This window comes from Perissodus microlepis, chromosome 1 (genome assembly GCF_051167445.1).
Source record: "Perissodus microlepis isolate ML-2025 ecotype Zambia chromosome 1, ASM5116744v1, whole genome shotgun sequence".
NCBI lineage: Eukaryota > Metazoa > Chordata > Actinopteri > Cichliformes > Cichlidae > Perissodus > Perissodus microlepis.
The window spans coordinates 13,242,617-13,265,770 of record NC_140461.1 but is presented as its reverse complement, the minus strand read 5'-3'; the positions used below and the strand labels follow the sequence as shown (position 1 = coordinate 13,265,770).

General features: G+C 37.0%; 1 protein-coding gene across 2 annotated transcripts in view; it reads left to right on the top strand.

Moving 5' to 3' along the window:
• mdga1 (MAM domain containing glycosylphosphatidylinositol anchor 1) overlaps positions 1-20,209 on the top strand; it is a 184,766-nt gene extending 164,557 nt beyond the window's left edge. Inside the window, exons 17-18 of one of the 2 annotated variants that reach the window (XM_084930628.1) lie at positions 7,563-7,671; positions 16,657-20,209. In XM_084930628.1, coding sequence (XP_084786754.1) covers positions 7,563-7,671; positions 16,657-16,742 — 195 coding nt within the window. In that variant the 3' untranslated portion in view covers positions 16,743-20,209. Of the gene's footprint in view, positions 1-7,562; positions 7,681-16,656 lie in introns of both variants that reach the window. The other variant, XM_084930619.1, reaches the window with a different exon arrangement.
• The last annotated feature ends 2,945 nt before the right edge of the window (positions 20,210-23,154 follow it).

Genomic DNA, 23,154 nt, shown 5'->3' with positions numbered 1-23,154 from the left:
TACTGTGGCGGAGGTGTGGTCTCTGGCTCACTGCCAGGGGCCACACCTCCACCACAACTACAAAAGTAAAAAAATTAAAATGTAATTAGCCACCATCCATGCTGTTTAGACTTGCAACACACTAGAGTTCATATGGACCCTGAATATATCTCTAATAAAATTACTTGTGTCTGGTAATATAATAGAATCGTCTAAGATGATAAATTCTTATTAATATCCATGCAAGTTTAAATTGCTTACTTTCATTGTCAACGTGGGTTTCTACAAAGCAATCTGATGATATGGTTTGACTTTCCCTTCTTCTAGCATGTCTAAACAGTAGCTTGCTCTTTTAGCCACTATTAAATAGCCCATTGCTGAGTTGTTGAGTGCAGCAGTGGCTCTGTCTGTGACTATTGCTTTGAATGTAAATGTTAATTCTTTTTTCTCTGCCACCAAAGAAACCATTTATCCAAATTCAATAGAAAAACAAACAGTGGTAGCCTTTTGTGTCCATTATCTGTTATCTCAAATGTACCCTTTGAACAATATGATTTTCTAATTCGCTTGAATTCCCAGAGGTGGTTTTTGATGTGGATGTTATTGAGTTCCACGGAGTGCAGAAGTGACTGCGTATTGACGCATGTTTCATTTCTGCTTAGTGTTGAGAGCTGTCCATGGAGAACACAAACTCTCTAGTCGTGTGCACACCTCACTGACTGCATACCCAGGAAGTCTTTGAGGTGCTGCCACTCGGCTCTGCATTTCCTCTCTCTTTGTGCTCCATCCAACAAAAGTAATGATGTATTGAAAAACAGCTTTCCTTCCTGCCTCTGTACAACAGCCCAGGCTTGAGCCCAGCCTCTGGCTAGCATTAATACAAGATTCTCATTGTAAACAGGGGCGAGCTAACTGATAAGGAAGTGTAAGATGTTACATTGTGTATGGTCTACTGGCTATGATTACGACTTTCCATGTATATTAAAGTTGTAAAGTCACGAACTTTGAAGCGGTACTTTAGGACCTTTAATGCTCTTTATCAGGGATCATAATATCCTTAGGAACAAATGTGTGTTGTTGTTTACTGTGGAACCTATGGCTTCTTACAACAGCTCAAAGATAAGCACAGTGGGTTAAGTGGCAATTGTAAATTGGCCACAGGTGGAAATTTTAGCTTTCAAAGTGTTGTGTCTTCAACTTATCCCTGTAATAGACTGCTGACCTATCTACTCGGCCTCCTGCCCAGTAATAGCAGCGATAGGCTTCAAACCTCCATGAACCGGCATACAGCAGGTGTACCTAATGGAGGGGTGTATGTTTTGTTATGATATCAGTATAACTGTGACCATCTCTCTTGCACTAAATCTGCAACTCTTTTACTTTCCCAAGCTTCCACTCTTGAGGTTACTTGTACATAAATTCATCTTAATGAGGTTGTTTATTGAGACCAACTTGTATAGCAGAAATTACATGAACACATAAAATCAATGGAGTTGCAAAGAAGGCGGTAACGTGTTGTAGTAGTATTTGTGTCCCTACTTGCTCCTCTGTGGATTACCCAGAGGCCATCTGTGTTCCTAGCAGTGTTTGGTACCTGGGGGGCTTGTTGGAAACCAGGCCAACCCACATTTGTGTGCCTCACATTGCACTGGTATTTTAAAGCTCTCTCTCTCTCTTTTTCTCTCTCTCTCACACACACACACATAGACACACATGTGCATGCAGTCTCTCTCTTTTTTACTCCCTCGCTCTCACAGCTGTGTCCCCTCTGGTATGTGGATAGCACATCAATGGGAACATTAAAGGTTACAAGGCGTGACAAAACGACACACTCACAACTTCAACCTGACACTTTACTGCACACCCTTTGATCCTGCATTCACACACTCATGCACGCACACACATGCGCAAGTTTTCTATCTCACTCAAGATCCTTCACACCCACACGTTATGCAGTATAATAACAAGAACTGGAATACAGAAAATTTTACAGTTTTTCAAAAAGAAAATGTCATGTTTTTTTCATGAAAGGTGCAGATTTATTTATTTATTTAAATATTCAGAAAATGTAAGACAGAAATATCAGCTTTATTATATATAACATGTATCTTTTATGATCACATTTTTTTTGTCCCAGAATTTGATAACTGCATAATTTACAACAGCTCTCCAACTTGTCATTTCTGTATATCTAGTGTGATGCAAAAATGCAGGTCACCAAACACAACTACCAAGGTTTAGAAACTGAGAAGCACATTACTGTTGAGGACCCCAGCAAAGTGCCCAGCAGTAATATTTAAATGTGAGACAATGTCGGTTCTCACATTTAAGCTTGCTGGTCAGTTATGTCCCTGAGCCATATCCAAAAACTAAACATATAAAGTCATTATTTTGCACTGACAGGATATTGTATTGTATTGTTTTATTCATGCCATTGTGTTTGATATCTTAGAGAAAAAAAACTTTGCTGGTCAGATTGTAATATGTAAATGAGACAGTTAATTAGCAGTTTTGCACCTTTCTTTGTTAAAGCCAGTGTTAGTCATTTAGCTTCAGTTTTTCAATTATCATACTCTAGTCTATAGTCTGGACTATATTTAAACAACAGGCTTGTTTATAAAGACACACTTGTTAGTTAAGTGTTTGTAAAGGTACAGTACATGTGTGCATATGTTAAAGAAATCACACTATGGCTGGCAAATATACAAAGAAACTGGAATTAAAGGAAGAAAAACCATAAATAAAGCAAAATGTTTACGACAGTCAAGGAAATTTCATTGCAGCATTTATAAATTAAAGGATCGTGGCCTTGTGGCGAATAAGCCTCTTCACTTGAGGACCACAGAATTTTCTTTACAGCCTATACGGAAGAAACATTTTTTTGTATATGTGAGCAGACCTGTTAAAGCCATACAGCTTGTGCCGCTGGACTTGCTCCCTCGCCACCATGCAATCAGCGTCAAGGTTCTCCTAATTATTTTATTTGTTAATTCAAAGAGGATCTCTCATTCGGGGAATAAATTAGAAAGCAAATGGGGAATAAATGATAATGCTCTTGTACTTTCCTCCCCTTTGTGAATGAAATTAAATTGGCTCTGTGTGGAGAGAAGTAGAGAGAAAATATAAGAAAATGATTAGGGTAACTATGTACTCATGGTATACAATGAGAGTATGTGCAGTTTTTCTATCAAAATTACATTTGTATGCATAGAGACACCTGCTCCTCGCTCTGTTGTTTTGAAATAACTGGTGGATTATGTGGTGTACTCAAGGGTTAGTTAGCAGCTGGAGTAGAATATATTGGAGTATATAAGAAATATATAAGCATATATGAGGCCAAATTGTGCGAGAGCGGATCTAACTTATGCTAAGTAAAGAAGAAAACTACTCTAAAGTTAGATTAAGTTGTTATTACGAGGTTACAAGTGTTATTATCTGCCCACTAAAGTTAACTTGCTGTTAGATACTAACAGGACTCATAGATTAAAACACAATAGCAGAATGCCTCAAAAGTAAGATCATGTTAACAGTGTGTTTGCACTGCCATTGTATATGTTTTGTTTTGAGCACATGTGGGGTTAGGTCACTCTTTTCTTCTTGCTGGGTCAGAATCGGGTTAATTGGACCCACACTTGCTCTGGCTCGATATATTTACACACAAATTGATAGCAAGCCTACTCAGTTGATACTTTAACCGCAGCATGTTGCTGTTAACAGATGGAGTTTTTAAAGTGAACCCAGTCATGCACGGTCTGCCTCCCCTCCATGCTTGCACCTGCTCGCTTGTTAACCTGTAGGTATACAGACATACTATGCAAGTAGAGTGCATGCAGGTTTTTTTTTATTTTCATTAGTATTGCATTCCTTTCTATAGTAACACCTGCTCCGTTCTCACTTTTTTTGAATAAATTGAGGGTTAAATACCTTGCTAAAGGGCTGCTAAATGCTAGAGTTTAAAAAAAGGTTATTGCTGTATACTTCAGCCCATGTAGGAATTTTCACATGGAGCTTTTTTCTGTTGAAAAAAAACAAAAACAGAATGAGGCATTGGAATTGCAGAAACGCTCAAATATGATTACAAAGCAACAACTCTGACTATTGTTTTCAGAATTAAACTTATCAAGCACTGGGATCTGCAGTATAAGTCAATAACAACTGCAGTCATGAGAGTTACTTTTGTTGTTATTTGGAGAAACAAAGTTTTCTTGTTTATTTGCTTTTCCCTCCTCAGAAGCTAGACAGAATACACTTGGTTTTTGATTAGCTGGGTGCGCTGGGCTTTTGGTGCCTTGGTACACCACAGTAATTAGGCTGTCAGTCAAAACCAGATGGCTGGTGGCTAAAATGGGGGAAGTGTTCAGATAAGTCTCCTGCTTAGTTTTCTTTTTTGTGGGTCCAAAAATGATGTTAGGACAGTGGTTCTTAACCTTGTTGGAGGTACCGAACCCCACCAGTTTCATATGCGCATTCACTGAACCCCTCTTTAGCGAATTTTTTTTTTCTCAAATTCAAGACATAGATATGTTTTTTACTGGTGCACAAAATGAGGCGTGCATGAACATCACCTTGTTCAAAGAACAAAACCAACACAATGCATGAACTTACAACAAATTACATACCTGCAAATCAGTGTGACTTCTGCTATTGCCTTTGAGAGACCAGTTCAGATATGCGTGGCTTCACCTTGGCAAGTGCCACTCTCATGTCATTTTCACAGAAAAGTCTGTTCCTTTTCTTCGTTTTTATGTCCAGCATTGTCGAAAAGGATTGCTCGCAAAGATATGTTGTAACGAATGGTATAAAAAAAATCCAGAGCTTTCTTAGCAATAACTGGATACTTGTCCATTTGTCGACACCAAAACGTTGAGAGCGTTGTTGTTCTGAAGAGTTGCTGTTGAACCTGGCTCTGCTGAATTTCAATGATTTCGTCAAGGTATTCATCATTGATATCTGCTGTCTCAACAGCAAACGTGAACGGCTGTCTCACCCATGCTGGATATGACTCTCTTGTAGGGAAATATCTGTCGAGAGACTTTGCAAGCTCATCTAAGTGCGTTGCAATTGTTTGCTTCAGTTCCGTGGATACAGAAATATCTCCGATTCCAGACACATCTTCGATCTTACTTACACAGTTGTCCAGAAGGGGGAAGTTTGCAAAGTTGTTGTTCTCTGTTCGTCGTTTCCATAACGTTAGCTTTTTTTGAAAAGCCTTCAGGTGTTCTTCCACTTCTATGATATTGACTCCACCACCCTGTATCTGCTGATTGAGATGATTGAATATATCAATATATCAGCCATGTACGCTAAAATGAGCATGAACTCAGGATTTTTGAAGCAATCTGCATGACAGTGTTGGTGCTCTTGCAAAAACAGGGCTAATTCCACACGCATGGCAAAAACACGATTCAGCACCTGTCCCCGGGATAACTACCGAACATTAGAATGGTACAGAAGTACCTCGAATTCAGAGCCCATTTCTTTACACAGCTCACTGAAGATGCGGTGCCTCAGAGCACTATTTCGCACATAGTTCACACATTCCACCACAGTTTTTAACACTTCTGCCATTTTTGGAGGCAAGGTTTTTGTTGCCAATGCATGCCTGTGCAAAATACAATGAGTCACAATGATGTGTGGTGCATCGGCTTTTACTAGCGCACCAAAACCAGTTTCTTCCCAGCATGACTGGAGCTCCGTCTGTACAAACTGCAGAAACCATGTCCCATGAAAGATTGTTGTCTCTGAAGAAGTCATCCACAAGCTTCTTCACATCGGCTGCCTTAGTTGTTGTTGTAAGAGGCTTACAAAATAAAAAATCTTCTTTAATCATGTCATCTTTCACATAGCGCACAAAAACAGTAAGCTGGCTTAGATTAGCAACATCTGTGCTCTCATCGAGTTGAAGGCTGAATTTTGCCAGGCTTGAAATCAGATCGGCGACTACTTGAGCCAAGATGTCTTTACTCATGTCTTCTATTCTGTCGCTGATGGTGTCATTTGAAAGAGGAATTTGGGATAATTTACCTTCGGCCGCTGTTCTGAGTATCAGATTTGCCATCTTTAACGCAGCTGGTTTCACGAGTGTTTCACCAATGGTGTGTGGCTTGCCCTGCTTTGCGATCAGGTAAGCAACTTCGTATGATGGTGTGAGGATCAGTTTGTTAATGGGTACAAATCCAAGAGCAGGCAGGGTGGGCCTTTCATTGAATCTGGTTCTCTTCACCTTGAATTCAGCAAGTGTTGTGTTCTTGTATTCCCTGTCTCCATGCAGCTTCAAGAAGTGTTCCTTTAGTTTTGCCGGTGCGAGACTGGAGTTGCTCAACTTGGCGTTGCAAATCATGCAGATAGGACGCTCCCTCCCCTCACGTTCTGTAATACATGTGAATCCATATTGTACATATTCGTCCGACCACTTTCTTCTTTTGCCCGACATAGTTAGTATGGATTAAAATGTTAAAAAAATCACACGAAGTACTACCATGACATTCACATGTTCACTACTGCGCGCGCTACATTCCCCGCAGCACTGATTGGCCAAGCAGTGTAGCATGATCATCTTCAGCCAATGATGGCCAGAAGGGGGCGTGTCATCACAAATTTACACGATAATTCCATTCAGGTGTGTATTACCACAATCTCACGATCTTCCCATGTGTGGACATCCCAAGAAAATCACTTCAAACCATGAAATGGTCAGAGAATTATCAAAAACCAAAGAATGATATCTCAGTGTGTGAAAAGTTAAGTTTAATGACACAATTAGAAAAAGAAGAGCAATTATGGCTTATTTGGAAGGGTTGCCAAGAGGGTTGCCTTCACTCTCTAAAAAGGACATAGCTTGGGTTTTAAAAAGACTTCTAGTTCAGTGTCCTTTGGAGAAATGAGATCAAAGTTGATATATTTTAGCATAACACCACATTTGGCAAATACCAAACACAGCACATGAGCACAAACAATTAACACCTATGGGGATGGTGATTTGGGCATGTTTTACAGCCACACAAATAACCCCTGTATGCCAAATCATTCTGGAATCAAATATGAGGCCCTTCATCCCAACAGCTAAAGGCTGGCCCGTAATGAGTCATGCAAAGAACAATGATCCTAAAGAGAGCTGAGAGAGCTGTGTATCAACAATGCTTGAAAACCTAAATGAAGTGAAGCTACACCGTAAAGACGAGCGGGCTATTCCTCCACTTCCACCACAACAATACGAGACACTGATAAAGACATACAGAAAGCAACTACTTATTTTTTAGTAAAGGTTGTTTTGCAAGCAACATCATGGAGTGTACAAACTTTTGTGTACAAAGTGTACACAAAAGCAGAGAGGACTGCATAAACTCGTATAAAAACTTACTTTCTCGCATGACCGTAGATATCAAATGTGAGGAAAAAAGCAGTTATTATTAGTTAGTCTATTATTCGTTAATGTAAGAGTTTCATTCCGGCAAAATTCCTCAGTGGCCATTCAGTGAACTTTTTTTTTATATATATATATTTTTTGTATATATTGTTTTTGTATATATTTCTCTGGACATACTCAGCTAGCATTCATCTGTTGATGTTTCTTTTCTAAACAGATTGTGTTTGAAGGAATTCGAGGCTCGGGTTTTGAGGGGGATATTGCCATTGACGACGTGTCTATCACCAGAGGAGAGTGCAAGCAACAAAACACTGTAGCCAACGCAGGTAAGACAGGTAAGATATTTTGTGATTTTTGTGTAGAAATATAATAATAATAATAATAATAACAATAATGGATTGCATTTATATAGCGCTTTTCGGGACCCCTCAAAGCGCTTTACAATACCACTATTCATTCACTCTCACATTCATACACTGGTGAAGGCAAGCTACGGTTGTAGCCACAGCTGCCCTGGGGCAGACTGACAGAAGCGAGGCTGCCATATACTTAATAAACAAAGAAGCACACAAAAGCAACTTTCGGAATTTGTGGTAGAATAAATAAAAATCAACGACTTACTAAGAAAATGAATTATCAAACGAAATTCACCTGAGCTGGATTAAGTTAAAATGAAAATAAACTAAGGCAATAGAGAATTCAATTGCTATAGAAACCATATTTTTAGAGCTGTCACGATATGAGAACTAAAAGTCTTCTGTAGTGTATGGAAGTTGTTGGAATATAGAGCACAGAGAAAATATTGTCTTTGTGAAACAAGTGGACACCACAGGGCACCAGCATGGAGGTAAGCTGGAAGGCTCATCATAATTTGTGGTCCTTCTTCTTCTTCTTCTTTAATAACTGCATTTATCTTGCTATCTTTTCATCCTCTAACTGTCTATACCACATCCTGCTGCGTCTTCCACACTTATTGTCATTATATCTATTCTTGTTTCCTTTTACCCTACATTATTCATCTATCCTTTATTCGTCAGCATAGCTCTGCTCACTGCTCTTTATCTTTAAAAGCTTGGGTTATTTGTTTTAGAAATGTAGAGAAATGACAGAGACACTGTGTGATAATTAAGGATTTAGATAAGAAAAGAAGATAAATACAGAAACATATGCACAAGAAGAGGAAAAAATGTTTATACACAGCAATTTACAAAGCAATCTGCTCGTAATAAGGGCGATCGTGGCTTAAGAGTTGGCAGTTCGTCTTGTAATTGGAAGGTTGCCGGTTCAAGCCCGGCTCAGACAGTCTCGGTCGTTGTGTCCTTGGGCAAGACACTTCACTCGTTTCCTACTGGTGGTGGTCAGAGGGCCCGGTGGCGCCAGTGTCCGGCAGCCTCGCCTGTCAGTGCGCCCCAGGGCAGCTGTGGCTACAATGTAGCTTGCCATCACCAGTGTGTGAATGGGTGACTGACTGAATGTAGTGTAAAGTGCTTTGGGGTCCTTAGGGACTAAGTAAAGCGCTATACAAATGCAGGCCATTTACCGTTTAATATACAATAATGTATCCTGAGCAGCCCAACATGACAAATTTACCTCTGTTGTTTCACTATCTCATTAGTAAAAGAAAAGAAAAAAAAAAGATTGAAATACACTCTTTACTAGGGAAAGAATAAGAACTCGGAGCAAAATAGGAAGGACCCCAGGTACAGACATAGATGTAATACAGGAGCAAATGCTGTGTGTTGCCATACAATATACGGCGACATGTACTGAGAATGTTCATGTTAACTTTCGCCAGAAATTATTATGAAAAAATATTAGAAATAAACAAAAAGAAAAAAATTGAAAACACACAATCTAATGAATTATTAACATCCTCCTTTTACCTTCTCAAACCTTGAGTGTGAGTTGGTGTGTCTGAGTGTGCTGATGATTGTCTGCTTGGATGTGCAGTGCAATCTCACACATATGTGCATGTAACAACACTGGCGGATGGAGTGAATAATGGATGAAGGTATAAACAGGAAGAGGAAAGCTCTTGAGCTCTCAGAGCGGGCGCGTGTGCATTTGTGTCCTGCAGGTTTTATGCAGGCAGAGACTCACAGTGCAGACAGATGGGCAATTATCAGGCAAGTAACTAAAAAGTCTTTGCCACTGCAAGAAACAAAATGCATCTGTCTTGGGTACAAGCTCTACCTCCATGAAGTTGGTGAGGTAAAATAGGGATTAGAGAAGAATAAACCCACACTCAAAAAAACAATTCATTGGATGAACGTAATTTTATCTTGCCACTTATATTCCATCTAAAAAATCATGTTATATTAATCCATCTTGATTGTGTTGTTTTAACACGATATATGTTTGTAAGTTTAACATAATATTAACATTAACATTCCATTAATTTGACTTTTATTCAAACAAGTTGTTTGTACCAAGTTAGTCTAATTAAATTTAGTTAAAGTCATGTTATATTGTTTAAACACATACATCAAAAGTCAGTCTTGTTACATGAACTAGTAAAATATTTGTTTGTTACACCAGTGATAATCTTGTTGAATGAACAAATGTAACTTCTGTCTGTAGTACATGTTGTGTTCATATTACATAATGTTCAACAAAAAATTCAACGGATTTAGAGCAACTTCCAATCCAGCTATCCTCTTATCTTTATCTGGGCTGCGGAAGCGATAAGGTAAGAGGGGCAGGGTACATCCTGGACAGGTCGCCAGACTATTACATAGAGACAAACAACCATTTGCACTTTAACACCTTTGGGTAATTTAGAATCACCAATTACCCTTACCCTAATAACTGCATGACTTCTAACTATGGAGGGAACCAGAGTACGCAGAGAGAACCCATTGCAAACTTGGCCAGGTTGAACCCAGGACCTTCCTGCTCTGAGGCAACAGCACGAACCACCATGGCGTTGAGCTGTCAATACAGACTCAACAAAAGTAGGAAAGCTATGCTTGATGCAGAATTTTCTTTACGTTTTTGTCCTTGACAAGTTAAACCATAGTAAATAGTAATACATACACGTGGTGTGTGTATGGTTGTCTGCTTCTTACAACCCCAGTGATTTTCCTGTGGTTTGACATCTCATATGATCTTGTGAATTTTGTGAGTCCAGGCAACTAACCACTCTTCCTAGATTGTATCATGTTATCTGAACAAGAACAAATTATGTTTTTGAATTTCATGCACATCCAACATGATTTAACTGCATTCATCATAGAAACATGAAATTATTTTGTTCAAATGACAAGTTAGACTTTTGTAAATGTAACAACCACCCAATTTACTTTTTTTGAGTGCAACTCTGTCAGTAATTGTACATTTTCATTTATGACTTTGAGGAAAAATGCTAATTAATTTAGAATAGATAAAGTTAATTCGTGACCAGGTTCTAGGCAGGAAGGCTAGGTACAGACATTTACAACTTCTGGCATTGAACCATGAAGCACACATTTATAACTGATTAACAGAAAGGTACAAGTCTGTGTCATAATTGGAACCTTGTGTAAAATATAGATCTAAACCTTTTTCAGGTTATCAATGAAGAGATAGATATTAAGGGGGTGAGATGAAAAATCAGTACTATGGCACTTGTCTGCACAATATGTGACAGGAGTACATGTAGATGTGACCAGCAGCATTGCCCTGCTGTGATCACACTTATGCCTTTTTCATACTTTTACATAAAGTACATACACCCACACACACTCCCACACATACATGTGCGTCCACCTTGGAAGTGTTTTGAGCAGGTGCTTACTGTGTATGCGACCACTGCAGCTGCCGTATAAGCATACTCACATGCACATCTGCACACATTTACTTCAGGTCAGCTATGTGCACACACAAGAGACTTTTATCCTAAATGAAGGATGATTGCCTCTGACATGTTTGGTGCAACTCCACCTGCACAAATCACAGAGCCCCACCTGGCTCATATGTGTTTTATTGCAGGAGAAGAGGCAGTTTACTTTAAACTGAAATCTTTGTTGTTTTTCTGTTGCTCTTCTGTCACGCTGGTCCATTCTCAAATAATTAAACAAAAACTTTTTTAAAAAAGTGTATGAACAGTACATACAAAAGGCTGAAATTAGTCCAAAAAGACCTATTGGGCAACGACATGCAGAGTTCTGGTAGTGATATTAAATGTCTGCCTATGCAGTAATACAAATGGAGCTTTATCCTATTTTTCAAGGTTTAATTTAATTTGTGGGTAAAAGTTCCAACAGAAAGCTCATTTCTTTCTTAAAGAAAATAATACTGGAAACTACAATATATTTGATTCTGTTGCTGCACACAGCAGGCAAGAATAAGCAGCCAAAATAAAACTGAACTTAGTCGCACAGATAATAACGAAGTTAAAACCTCAGCTTACATGCAAGGTTTTAACACAGATACTAATTAAACCCCACAGGGCACACATGTCAGACACACACACAGGTGATCAAATTTATTATGAAAACTAAACCAGCCTTCTAACTGTGAATTTTCATGAGATACAGGAGTCAAGATATAAATAAACCCATTTTTGCACACCTGACGAGAACCTGTCCAAAAGTGGATATTATTTAACTCCACCCAATAGCCAGATTGAGATAGTCAAAAACCTTTGCAACACAGGCAGAACTGTGGAATTACTGCTTAATTATTTTGTTAACCTGTGCTGGGCAGCTCATAATAAGCTCTCTAATTTGATAAATTTACGGGCACTGATGTCCAAAGTTTTTCAGCAGGTGTGTGAGTATATTTTGCACCATGGTTATCCTTAGTCATGCTTTTAATCGCATTTTGGAGCATAAAAGACGTGCAATGGGGGGTCAGAGGGACAGAGTATTTGAATTTATTTAACACAACTTTGTGAATTACAAATTTCTGAGTAAAATAACAACGGCAAAAGTGTTTCGACACCTTCATCTATTTTTTTTTCCATTTGCCAGGGGGTGCTGTGATGGCTGCCTTTGGCCAGAGGCAGTGCTGCAACACCTCCAGCACCCCTGGTCTTGGAAATAGGACGATTGAATGAGTGCGTAAAGAGAACATTTGCTAAATGAAAGGGAGGAAGCAAGACAAAAGTATTTGAAATACAATGTTCCAATATCAATCAAAAATCAGAGCTGTAGTTAAATAATGAAAACCATCTGCAAACAGAACCACCACATAGGATAGCAGATGAGAAAATCGTGTCATCATTTACAGTCAAAAAAGAAACGTTATGTGATTTATGGCAATAAGGCCTGAATAATATATTTTTTTCAGTTTCTTAGCACAAGTGACTTATGGACGGTTCATCAGATATGCCAGTGTTTACCCAGAATTCTTTTTAACTCTTTAAAAAATTGGCATTTGCAGCCACATTTTCTACTTTTTCTGAAGGGAGAATATTACAGAGATTATTACTACAGAGGGAAGCATATTTAACTGCATTACACATGGAAAGCCCTAAAATCTTGAATAAAGCATAAATGAAGAATTTTTAATTGTTAAACCAATTTATATGGTTGATGGGGTCACTTAGTGATAGAGTATTTCATGCATTCTTTTAACGTCTGTCAACTTTAGTGGAAACATTATTTTTTTCTAGTCATACTTTTCAGTTAATTTTGCTATATTTTTACTTCTAGTTTTTAAAATGATTGTGTATAGTGATACTGTGTTGATACTTTAAGTGTAGAAGTATATTTAGAATCTGGTTGTAATTTGGCTGTGAATGCTGACACAAGTTGCTCTTATCTGCTAACCTCTGGGGCAGTTCTCTTTACAGTGTGCTGCTTTTTGATTGGTATTTGAATACCACCTGGTTTTACATGTTATTATTATTGTTTTTTTAAATTATACTAATGGCGGATTGCTGAAACTTGTATTTTTTTTTGCCCTTTAGTATTTTTATCAGCGTGTTTTCTCCCTTTTCTGCTACATTTCAAAAGACTGCACCCTGTTTATCTTCCAAACATTTGGAGTTGAGTGCCCTATTACTCTGTATCCTAAACACCATGTTCCACTCAATTGGTTGCCTGCATACTTCAGACTCTACTAGAGGAATGTGTGTGTGTCTGTGTGTGCCTGTTTAAATGTGTATCTTCTGCATACAGATACAAAATTTATTGCAAATATTGATTTTCTGCCTGAAGGATGGACCCCTGATATGAAATCATATTGATCTTTTAAATACAATACCCATGCTTTTTTTAATGAAACTGTGTCTGAACAGCTTGCATTTGTAATTTATGTATTAAAGGAGGGTGTGTATTGTATGTGTGTTTTTTAGTTTACTTTATAGGACTGTATATATAAATGAATATAAATGAAAGCTTTAGATGATCCTGTGTGCTGTGTCTGAGCTGGTATTTTAATTTTCAAATTCAACAAATCTGAACAATTAGATTACACCATATAAAAAATGTCTGCATTGTGTCTTCCAACTGTGCTTTAACAATCACGACCTTCAGAAAAAAGCTAAGGAAAACGGTTCAACAAATATTGATGATGACATCAATCGTAACTTCTTTACTCTCATTAAAATCTCAGAGCTGTCATGGCAACGTATGGGATCTCAGTGGTGAAGCTTTCTGTTTCTCTTGTTTACTCAACCACCTTCTCAGCCATGACTGTCTTCTCATCTTTTCTTCTCCATACAACCTGTTCTTTCTTCCCTGACAGTTTCTGTGAACCTTTTTCTACAAACCCTCCTTCTTTCTTCATAACATTCACAACACGGTTTGATATTTTTCACATGATACTTCTTAGTAAAACTACCACTTCAGGGCATTCTTTAATGCTCAAATAAAATAAAATTTGTTTAGAGTCAATAAATCTTTGAAGGCTAGCTCTAATTTACATTCATGTTATGCATTTAAAAATGCAATAAAAGAGACATAAAATATCAAAAGGAACACAATAAAACAAATACAGTCACACAAGATTCAGACAACACACCCACAGGCTTTAGGAAAGTCTTAAGCCACATAGATAAACATAATCATCACATGCACAGTTATTTACTTAGTTTGTCTTCAATCTTCGGTTTGTCTTCTATGACAGTTTTGTCACAAAAAAGCTTGCTGTCTGTTTTAGTGTGACGTTCCTTGTATCCTTGATCATTGATGATTATTATGTAAATGCCTATAAGTGTCCTTGATAGTTTTTAGATTTCAGTAAACTGTCACATACATCTCTTACTAAAAGTCGTCTTCATCTCAGAAAACCTTCTGAACCGTCCTGTTTATGCAACAAGTTAATTCTGGTGAGATATAAAAATCATCTTTCTTGTATTTTTAAAAATATATATATTTGTTTATGGCTACAAAGCCTTTGTGATTGTTCACTACTACTTTAACTGGGTAAATTACAAAAAGCACATCAATTGAGACCTGTACTAAAAAGCAAGTTCAAGAAACCTTAGATGAATTTTGCTTTCCTGGCTTTGTCTACCCAACCTCAGCATTTAGACTAAATGTTCACAAAAAGGTGATTATTTGATTTGGATAACTCAAACCAGTTTACTAATGTAGCTATGAGTGTGTTCATACAAAAGAGGTTGTTAAAAAATAACAAGTACTGTAAAAGGCTTAGGCAAACTGTTTTAGAAATATATTGCTTACAACAGGAAAGGGCCATTTTTAAATTTGTTACTGTTGAAATTTAATTATAGGGAAAAAATTTGAGACAACTTGTTTTTAACACAAAAGCACCTTTTATTAGGAAATTCTGCAAAATTGCAGTCAATATATGAACAGAGTTAAGTCTTCTGGCAGCCTGTTGAGTAAAGCTTATCAGCAGTCTATTGGACCAAACCCGGATGCTCTGGTACCTTTTCCCCGAAGGCAGGGGGCTGGAGAGGGCCTGTGAAGGGTTGGAGCGGTCACCCACAAGGCTGATGGCTTTGTGGGTGAGGCGGATGTTGAAACCAATGATCTTGCTAGCTGTAATGTCAAATGATTCCCAGAATATGAATAAATCCTTGTGTGCAAGGGACAAGGCTGAAAAACAAATATTGGATGTCCACAAGCTCTCAAGCAGCACTGCATCAAAAACAATCATGTTTCTCTCATGGAAATGACAGCATAGGCTCAGGAACACTTCCGAAAAATAACTATCTGTGAACACAGTTCATCGTGCCATCCACAAATGCAGGTTAAAGCTCTATTGTACAAAGAAGAAGCCATATGTGAACATGATCCAGAACTGAAGGACTGAAAGGATATGATCTATCTGGCTTGTTCAGTTCAAATCTTTGCATTTTTGATGGTATGCATTAGTGTCTATGGAATTGGCCGCTTGCACATTTGAAAAGGTATACGTTGGTTTTGGAGCACAGAAGATTCAGGACTTTTGAGCAGCTAGAATCCTATATTAGACAAGAATGGCACAAAACTCCTCTTCCAAAAGTCCAGCAACTGGTCTCCATACTTCCAAATTCCCAAGTTTACAAACTGTTTACAAGCTGTTGCTAAAAGATGGGATACTACATAATGATAACTGGGCCGTGTCCCATCTGTTTTGAGATTTAGTATCGCTATCAAACTCTAAATGAGCTATTTTTCCTAAAATGGTACATTTAAAAAAAATTGGTTTATGAGACTGCAAGTAATTAAAAATCTCATTGTCATGTTATCATTCTCTTTTTGTTTACACATCCAAACGTTCCAACTTTTTGGAATCAGATTTGTATTGCAAATTAATGGGAAAATGAGTTATTAATGGGTCATATGAGTTAAGACTCAGATGGAATGTAGGACTTAGGGAAAAGTTACAAGACACAGCCAGACTTTTGGCTCCGTACTCATAAATTTGAGATATCCATTTGTGAGAATTATTCTGAAAACATTACCCCCTCTTATTCCAAAGCAATGAACATTCTTTGTGGCAAATATCACAGGCACGAAGGAAACATGCTGTTACTGTTCCTGTTACATGTTTTTCTCACATGCGTGTGATTCTTTAAATAGTCTCCTCCCAAAATAGACACATAAATATGCAATAAGTCCAGCTGCAAAAAAAACATAGTAGATTTTTTTTGTGTGTGATAGACAATATTTTTTTTTAAATGTATACTATTGCAATCTGTGCCCCTTGATACGAGGGATTTTTAGGTTATGGTTTTGTATCTTTTTTTTTATTCTGAACATAAAGTAAGTTAGCGTAGCAGAAATGAACCTTACTAAGGCCTACATTTCTATAGCACAGGCCAGTTTTGGAAGAATACTGGAATTATTTAATCTTGATAGCAGAAGCTGTTAAAAATGCTAATATGTTATTTCTGTGCTAACATGACTCTTTTTTTGTTTGTTTTTCTGTAGTTCTGATCGGAGGATCACACCCACTCCCACTGGCTAAATGGCTGACCTTTGGCCTCTCCTGCTTTGTTTCACTACTCTTCAGATGATGAGCACTCCCCATAGCACCACCAACTGTCTGTGCTGACAGACACTGCCCTGACTTGCGCTCTTTTACTTCTCTCTCTTCCCCTGTACCTGTCTTTTCCTCTGCGTACCTGTCCATTTACTTGTCTGTCCTCTTCGGTTATTGTCTTGCTGTCCTTCATGCATCCAACAAGAAACACTATGTATTTGTCTATCTTCTTGTCCTCTGCTCTTTTTTTTTTTTAATATTTCACCTATTCGCTTCATATAACCAACCAACGCTCATACTGTATTTAAGGTTAACATACTTAATGGTCTTTGACATAGAGACTTGAAATTCCCTCCTTTATCCCTTGATTAGATTCTCTTTATCCATGTCAGTGTGTCACTTTGTCAACTTTGTCTTTTTTCTCTCCTTTGTCATCCTTCTTGGTCCATATGTGCACCCTTCATGTATCTTCACTCCCTTGAACCGCTATCCTCGGAAGTCCTTCCACCCTATTCCCCAGACACACCAAAGTGTCGGACACTCAACCAAAGATGACAAAGGACCTGAGGGAATGAAAAGGGGGAACGGGGATTCTAGGAAGAAAGTTAAAGAAAGAGCGAGAGAAAAGGGAAAGTGGTCAAAACAACCTTTTCCACAAAGACCGTCTCCCTTCCGGACCAGCCTTTGGCACCATGGGAGCTACTGATTGATAAGGAGACACTAAAAACTGATGACTGAATGAATAAATAAATAAATAAATCATTGAGGAAATGACAAACCAGGACTGAGGATAAAAGAAGGGTGTCCTTGGTAGCCTCTTGGTAGCCTCTCTGCTTGCCACAAGAGACGAACCTCATACGTGTACATTTATCTTATATATATATATATATACATATATATAAATAAATATATATTAAATAAAATGAAGGTTAAACAAAAACACAGCTAGGGCAGTGGAGGACTTTACAAAGTGAAATTAAAGAAGCACAACGTTTATACAACCTCTGCTGTTCCTTTGGATTTTATTCAATTTCTTATGTGATATTGCAATTTGTCAGACCTATTCAGTGTTTTTGATATTTGCTTTTTTGTTCTGTTATGGCATCATGAGGGTCAAGGTAATTAAAGTATTACATTCATATTTATGAGAGGCAGAGAGGATGATTTGTGATCCAGAACCTGACTGAGCACGTGAATGGAAATGCAAAGATGACCCAAACCATCTGGTAACCTCAAATTTTCTTCGCAGATACAGATGAGTACACATATACACCCAGACATAAACAAATGAACACTCAGTTTTCATTGCTGAAATCACTGTCAAACACATGTCATCCAATGAGGAATACAGAAGGAAAACCTTGGCTGGTAGATGCAACTTTTACTTTTGTACTGTCTATTTCATAAACTTCTTTTTACTAGATATAGGAGTCAAATATCTGAATTAATCAGAACACAGCAGGCAGACGTGCCTCAAACATAAAGCAAATTGTGGTGTTTTATGGGAAATGGATAAGCGCCTGGAGTAAGTTTCAGCACTTCTTCTTTCGCGGGTTATTGAATGTCATGTATGGATTTCCCCTACCCAATGCGTCAAAGGTGGAGAAGATTAGCAGTCTCTGCCAGATGTGCAGTGTGGATTGAATAATACATTCTTTGTTTAATTACTGAATGTCTGTATTATAAGCACTTCTCATAGTCCCATAGATATGATTGTTAAAATTAAGCAATACTCATATCTATATATCTACATAATTGTTCTCATTGCATTTAAAAGTATTCTGAAAAAAATCATTGTGTCCAAAGCACAGCAGAAAGGCTTTATCTGTCATCTTTCATCAATTATTGCAGTTACCAGTGTAATTCTGGTAATTGTAGCCATTTAAATTTTTAGTGTGCTTCAGTTTTTCTGTACTGTGCTTCAGCTGTTTCAAAAAACTCCATATTGATCAGCCACTATGCTGATCATCTTCATCACCATGTGTAATGGTATTCATCTCTTTTCTCTGCATTATGTCACAGCGAGTTCATCATTGAATTTATTTCACTTTTTTGTTTATATCTGTTTTCTTTGTTGTAGTTGGTAAATAATATACATTATTCATAATTTTTTTTCATTCATAAATAGAAGAGATTATGTGCCTATTTAGACTTCTGTGCGCGGCAATCCTGCTTGCACAGCTTATGTGTATAACATCATATTGTGTAATTGCTGCAAAGTTGTGCAACACATGTAGGATATCTCTGTGAAACACCACAGACTGCACTGTATTATATGAATACTGAAGACCTTTGAAGCCTACTCTAAGCAAATCATCATATTGCAAAAATAGTCCTGTATCTTAGCTTTAGCTTTGTCGTCATCCATTTACTTTGATCTGATAAGTGCATCTGATGGATGAGTTAATTCAAATTACTTGATGGGGAATTCTAGGGAGATGCTTTCTTGTAAATGTAGATTGTTCATTCTGCAAGTGGCCTAAAATATTTTCAGTTCCTGGTAATGTCTTCAAAATAGCCATCAATTTATAGAACACAACACAGCATAGTGGCTCTTTTTGTTTTGTTTTGTTTTTTTCTGCATTGATTTCATTGTCTCCCCATCTTGTCTGTAGGCAAATGTGTTACATGAGGCATTCATATCAGCTTAAGTTGTATAGCATCATCAGAAGCATTAATGAGCACAATAACAGTGCAGTAGATAATGCACTTTAGAAATATGACTAAGCATTGCTATATGTGGCATTTTATCATGCTAACATCATATCATTCCTCATAGTTCTTTGTCCTTAGAAATAACAAGGTAAACACTGTTAGAACTGCAAGTTAAAGATGGAAGTCGTATGATGCATTATCTTTTTCACAAAGAGATGCAAATGCTTTTCATTTTTCATTTTTTGTTTCCATGACAACTTATAATTAAAGGCAAAGCCATCATATTAGTGGTCCCACATAGGAATAAAATGTTAACACACAAAGATACACATATTATTATTATTATTTAGTATTCCCTGATTAAAAATCAATGTATTACTTTTTGATTTATGTATGTATGACACAAAATAATAAATTTTGAGAAATACAATTAGATTAATTCTGAAAACTGTCTTGGGTCACTTTAGGCAAAGACAATATTTAAAGATTTACAAAATTTGTATTTTTATCCAACAAGTTTTGCACCTTACTGTTACTGGCAGCACTCGATCCCTGTTCAAACCTAAATTGGAAAAAAAAAATTAACAAACTTTTAATTAAATGGCTTTATGTTTGTATTTGTTTTTATATAAACAATTATAATGATCCTTTAGTTACTATCCAGTGATTCCTTTTAATATTTTGAGTGTAATCACACATGTAGCAACAGTTTGGACATGTATTTAGGCTAGATAAAAAGTAAGCTTTGCGTACATCTTCCATAATAAAATGACATGCTGATTACATGCTTTTGAATTCAAGTGATATTCATTATTTGAGTGCCATACAATAAATCTATCTACTTCATTTGTTTTAAAGTAACATCTGTCATAAACTCATTATTTTTTTAAAGATGGTTAATAGTGGTTTTAGTGATGCTCTTAATATAATAATATACTTAAAACAATTGAAAAGTGAAACCAAAGAAAGGAAAACAATTTAAATGCTTAATACACACACACTGGGGATTAAAATTATGTAAGCAGTATAAAGTTATTTGGTGATTTGGTAACTATAAAATCTGCTCCAGTGTTTAGATCAGTTGCTCAGTGGAACACCAGTGCTCAATGTAGTCTTCCTAAAATTATAGAATTCTTGGATCTTGTTTGTGTCCATTAAATACTCATTTCCACTTTCCATTTGCAGCAATATCATTCATCTGCTGGCTTAGGCAAACACTGACACACAAACACACATTTCTGCTATCATGCACATGAATAATAACAAACGGAGTGGGCACACTGACTGTTAATCTTCCACCTACTATAAAATGTCTACTGTCTTGCAATTGTGGACCAACATGAAACAATGTGAAAGCAGAGAACAAAGCGTCTGCACTGAGCAGTTCTGTGGCGATATTCTTCCCAGCAACAGAAAAATTGAGACATACTTTATTTATTTATTTTTTTACATCAAAATGATATAATGTGAAACAATCACGATGTAAATGCTGAACATGCCTGAAAGAGTCTTTCCTGTGATGTTCCTTAAAGTATCATTTAGGTCTTACAGCCTTTGTTTATACACCGGAATAACCTTTTTCACTAAATACTTTGACCTTTGCCTGATTTCTAAACAGACGGTTCAAGACCGTGTTATGTGGTTGTAGACAAAGATCATCTCAGCTCAATGTTTGATGGAGTACACTCTCTGCAAAAACACAAGGACTTTGAAATTGATTAACATGTGGCCGATGCATATATCTTGCAAGTCCACAAGTAAATGAAAGCCAGTGTCCAAGTGGACTTTTTGATATTCAACACACCCACAATAGTATCTATGTGCTGTGTCGTATGACAGCAAACACCTTCAACGTGATAAGCCTTAAAATCTTATAAATTACTTTTTATGACTCACCTGACTGTTGTAACACACTGTAAGAACATCGTCTTCATATCAAGTCAATTTTGGGAACCCGCACACCGGTCACAGTGCAGACTGTCAGATTTTACAGCATGCAGCAGTCAATATATTGATCCATTTTGGAACAGAATATGTGAAATGCGCCTTTAACGGGTAGAAAAGAAAGAGCGGTAGCAAACGATGCTGCGTGTTGTACATCTCTGTCATGTAATTGAGCATTTTAGAGGAGAATATATTTGAAATTTTACCCAAGAGGTATAAATAAAAAAACTATTCAACAAATAGATGTGTTTATCATTATTATTATTATTATTATTAATGCTTATGTGCCTCTTGTGACATGGGAAAGAACTCTCAAATAGGGGTGAGGACAGTGTTGGATGAGAGCAATACCCTACACATACTCTAAATACATGGTGTCTATTGATTAATTTAACCAGTTGCTCAAATGAGAGACTTTTTTCTTTTCATATATATTATATGTACTCACTATATCATTGTAACTTTGGACTCTGACTATATTTTAAGTATATAGTATTTATATTATATTTTGAGTTGCGGTTCTATGCCGGATTTGAAGCAACAGCCAGCAGTTGGTTAGCCTAAACATTAAATAGTCATTGTCTGGTTGGCAGATTTTACTGTCTTTACTTAAAGCTGAACTAGTTGTTTTTCAGTTTACAGTTTGCGCTTAGCTAAGCTGACCAACTGCTGTCATCTAACTTTTGGCAAGAAAACAGTAAAATGAAGCAAGCTTTTCAAGCTTATGAATAAAGCCCCTTTTAAATCTGGGACTCTATCTGCATGTCTTTAAAGATAACAAATCAGCTTGAGTTTAAAAAAGGCTTTAGTATTGAGACTTTGAAATGGAGTTCAAGTGGTTGATTCTAGTGTTGTTAACCCAGACCATACTTTTTACTAGAAACAAAGCATTTATTTATGTTCAATTACATTCCTGCACAGTAAATAATTGTAGCTCATGAGTTACTTGTCGCACTGCAAAGTATTTCTTGTCAAATTTAATATTCAGACAGGTTGTTGCCACTTATTTTTCTTTTACAAAATACACCAAATCAGAAGGCGCTTGTATACATGAAGATTTTTTTTTTTTTTATGCTACGTTGATTAATAGAAAAACATGTTTGGATGACTGTCAACCTGTCATAATAATGGAGTAAAGTCACTAAATTGTTCTGAGGACAGCTGAACAGAAGTAAATAGCTCGACTATAGGTTGAAGAAATAATGTTTGGATGAACCCTTTCTGCTAAACAATTAATGGCAGATGAAACAAGAAGCAAGAAACAAGAATTCTGAGAAGTTATTTAAATCTATATATATATATATACAAAAAAATGCTTTCACACTAATAAATTACACTAATAACCGAGAAGATTCCCAGAGTATGCATGCCTAATCTTTAAAATGTTTGCACAAACGTAATGAAGCGACACAAATGGCTTCTGTCTTTCAGCACCACAGTTTCGGATGTCACCACAAAGTAATACCATCACAATGAATACAGTAATCAGAAGTAATTTACACTCCATTGAAGTGTGCGATTATCTTCTCACTTGAACTAACATTATCGCTGTCTATAAACGCCTTTTTTTTTTTTTTTTTTGCAAACGCTTTCTTTTCCTATCCATTACTTTTGGTCTGTCTTTTTTGTCATTCTGCCTGTTATTTTGGTATCTCCCCACACTGACTCCAATTGCTGTTCTATGGCAGCTAAAATAGATATCGGATGTAAAAACGTACAGTAAGTATAACAGCTCTGTCTGCTCTTGACCTTCTTATAACAGGCTGTTCCTGTTTAGCTTGCTCACTTCAGTGTAAAGAGCTGAGAAAAGTGATGGGTGTCATATAGTTGAGGTTTTCGGCTATTTT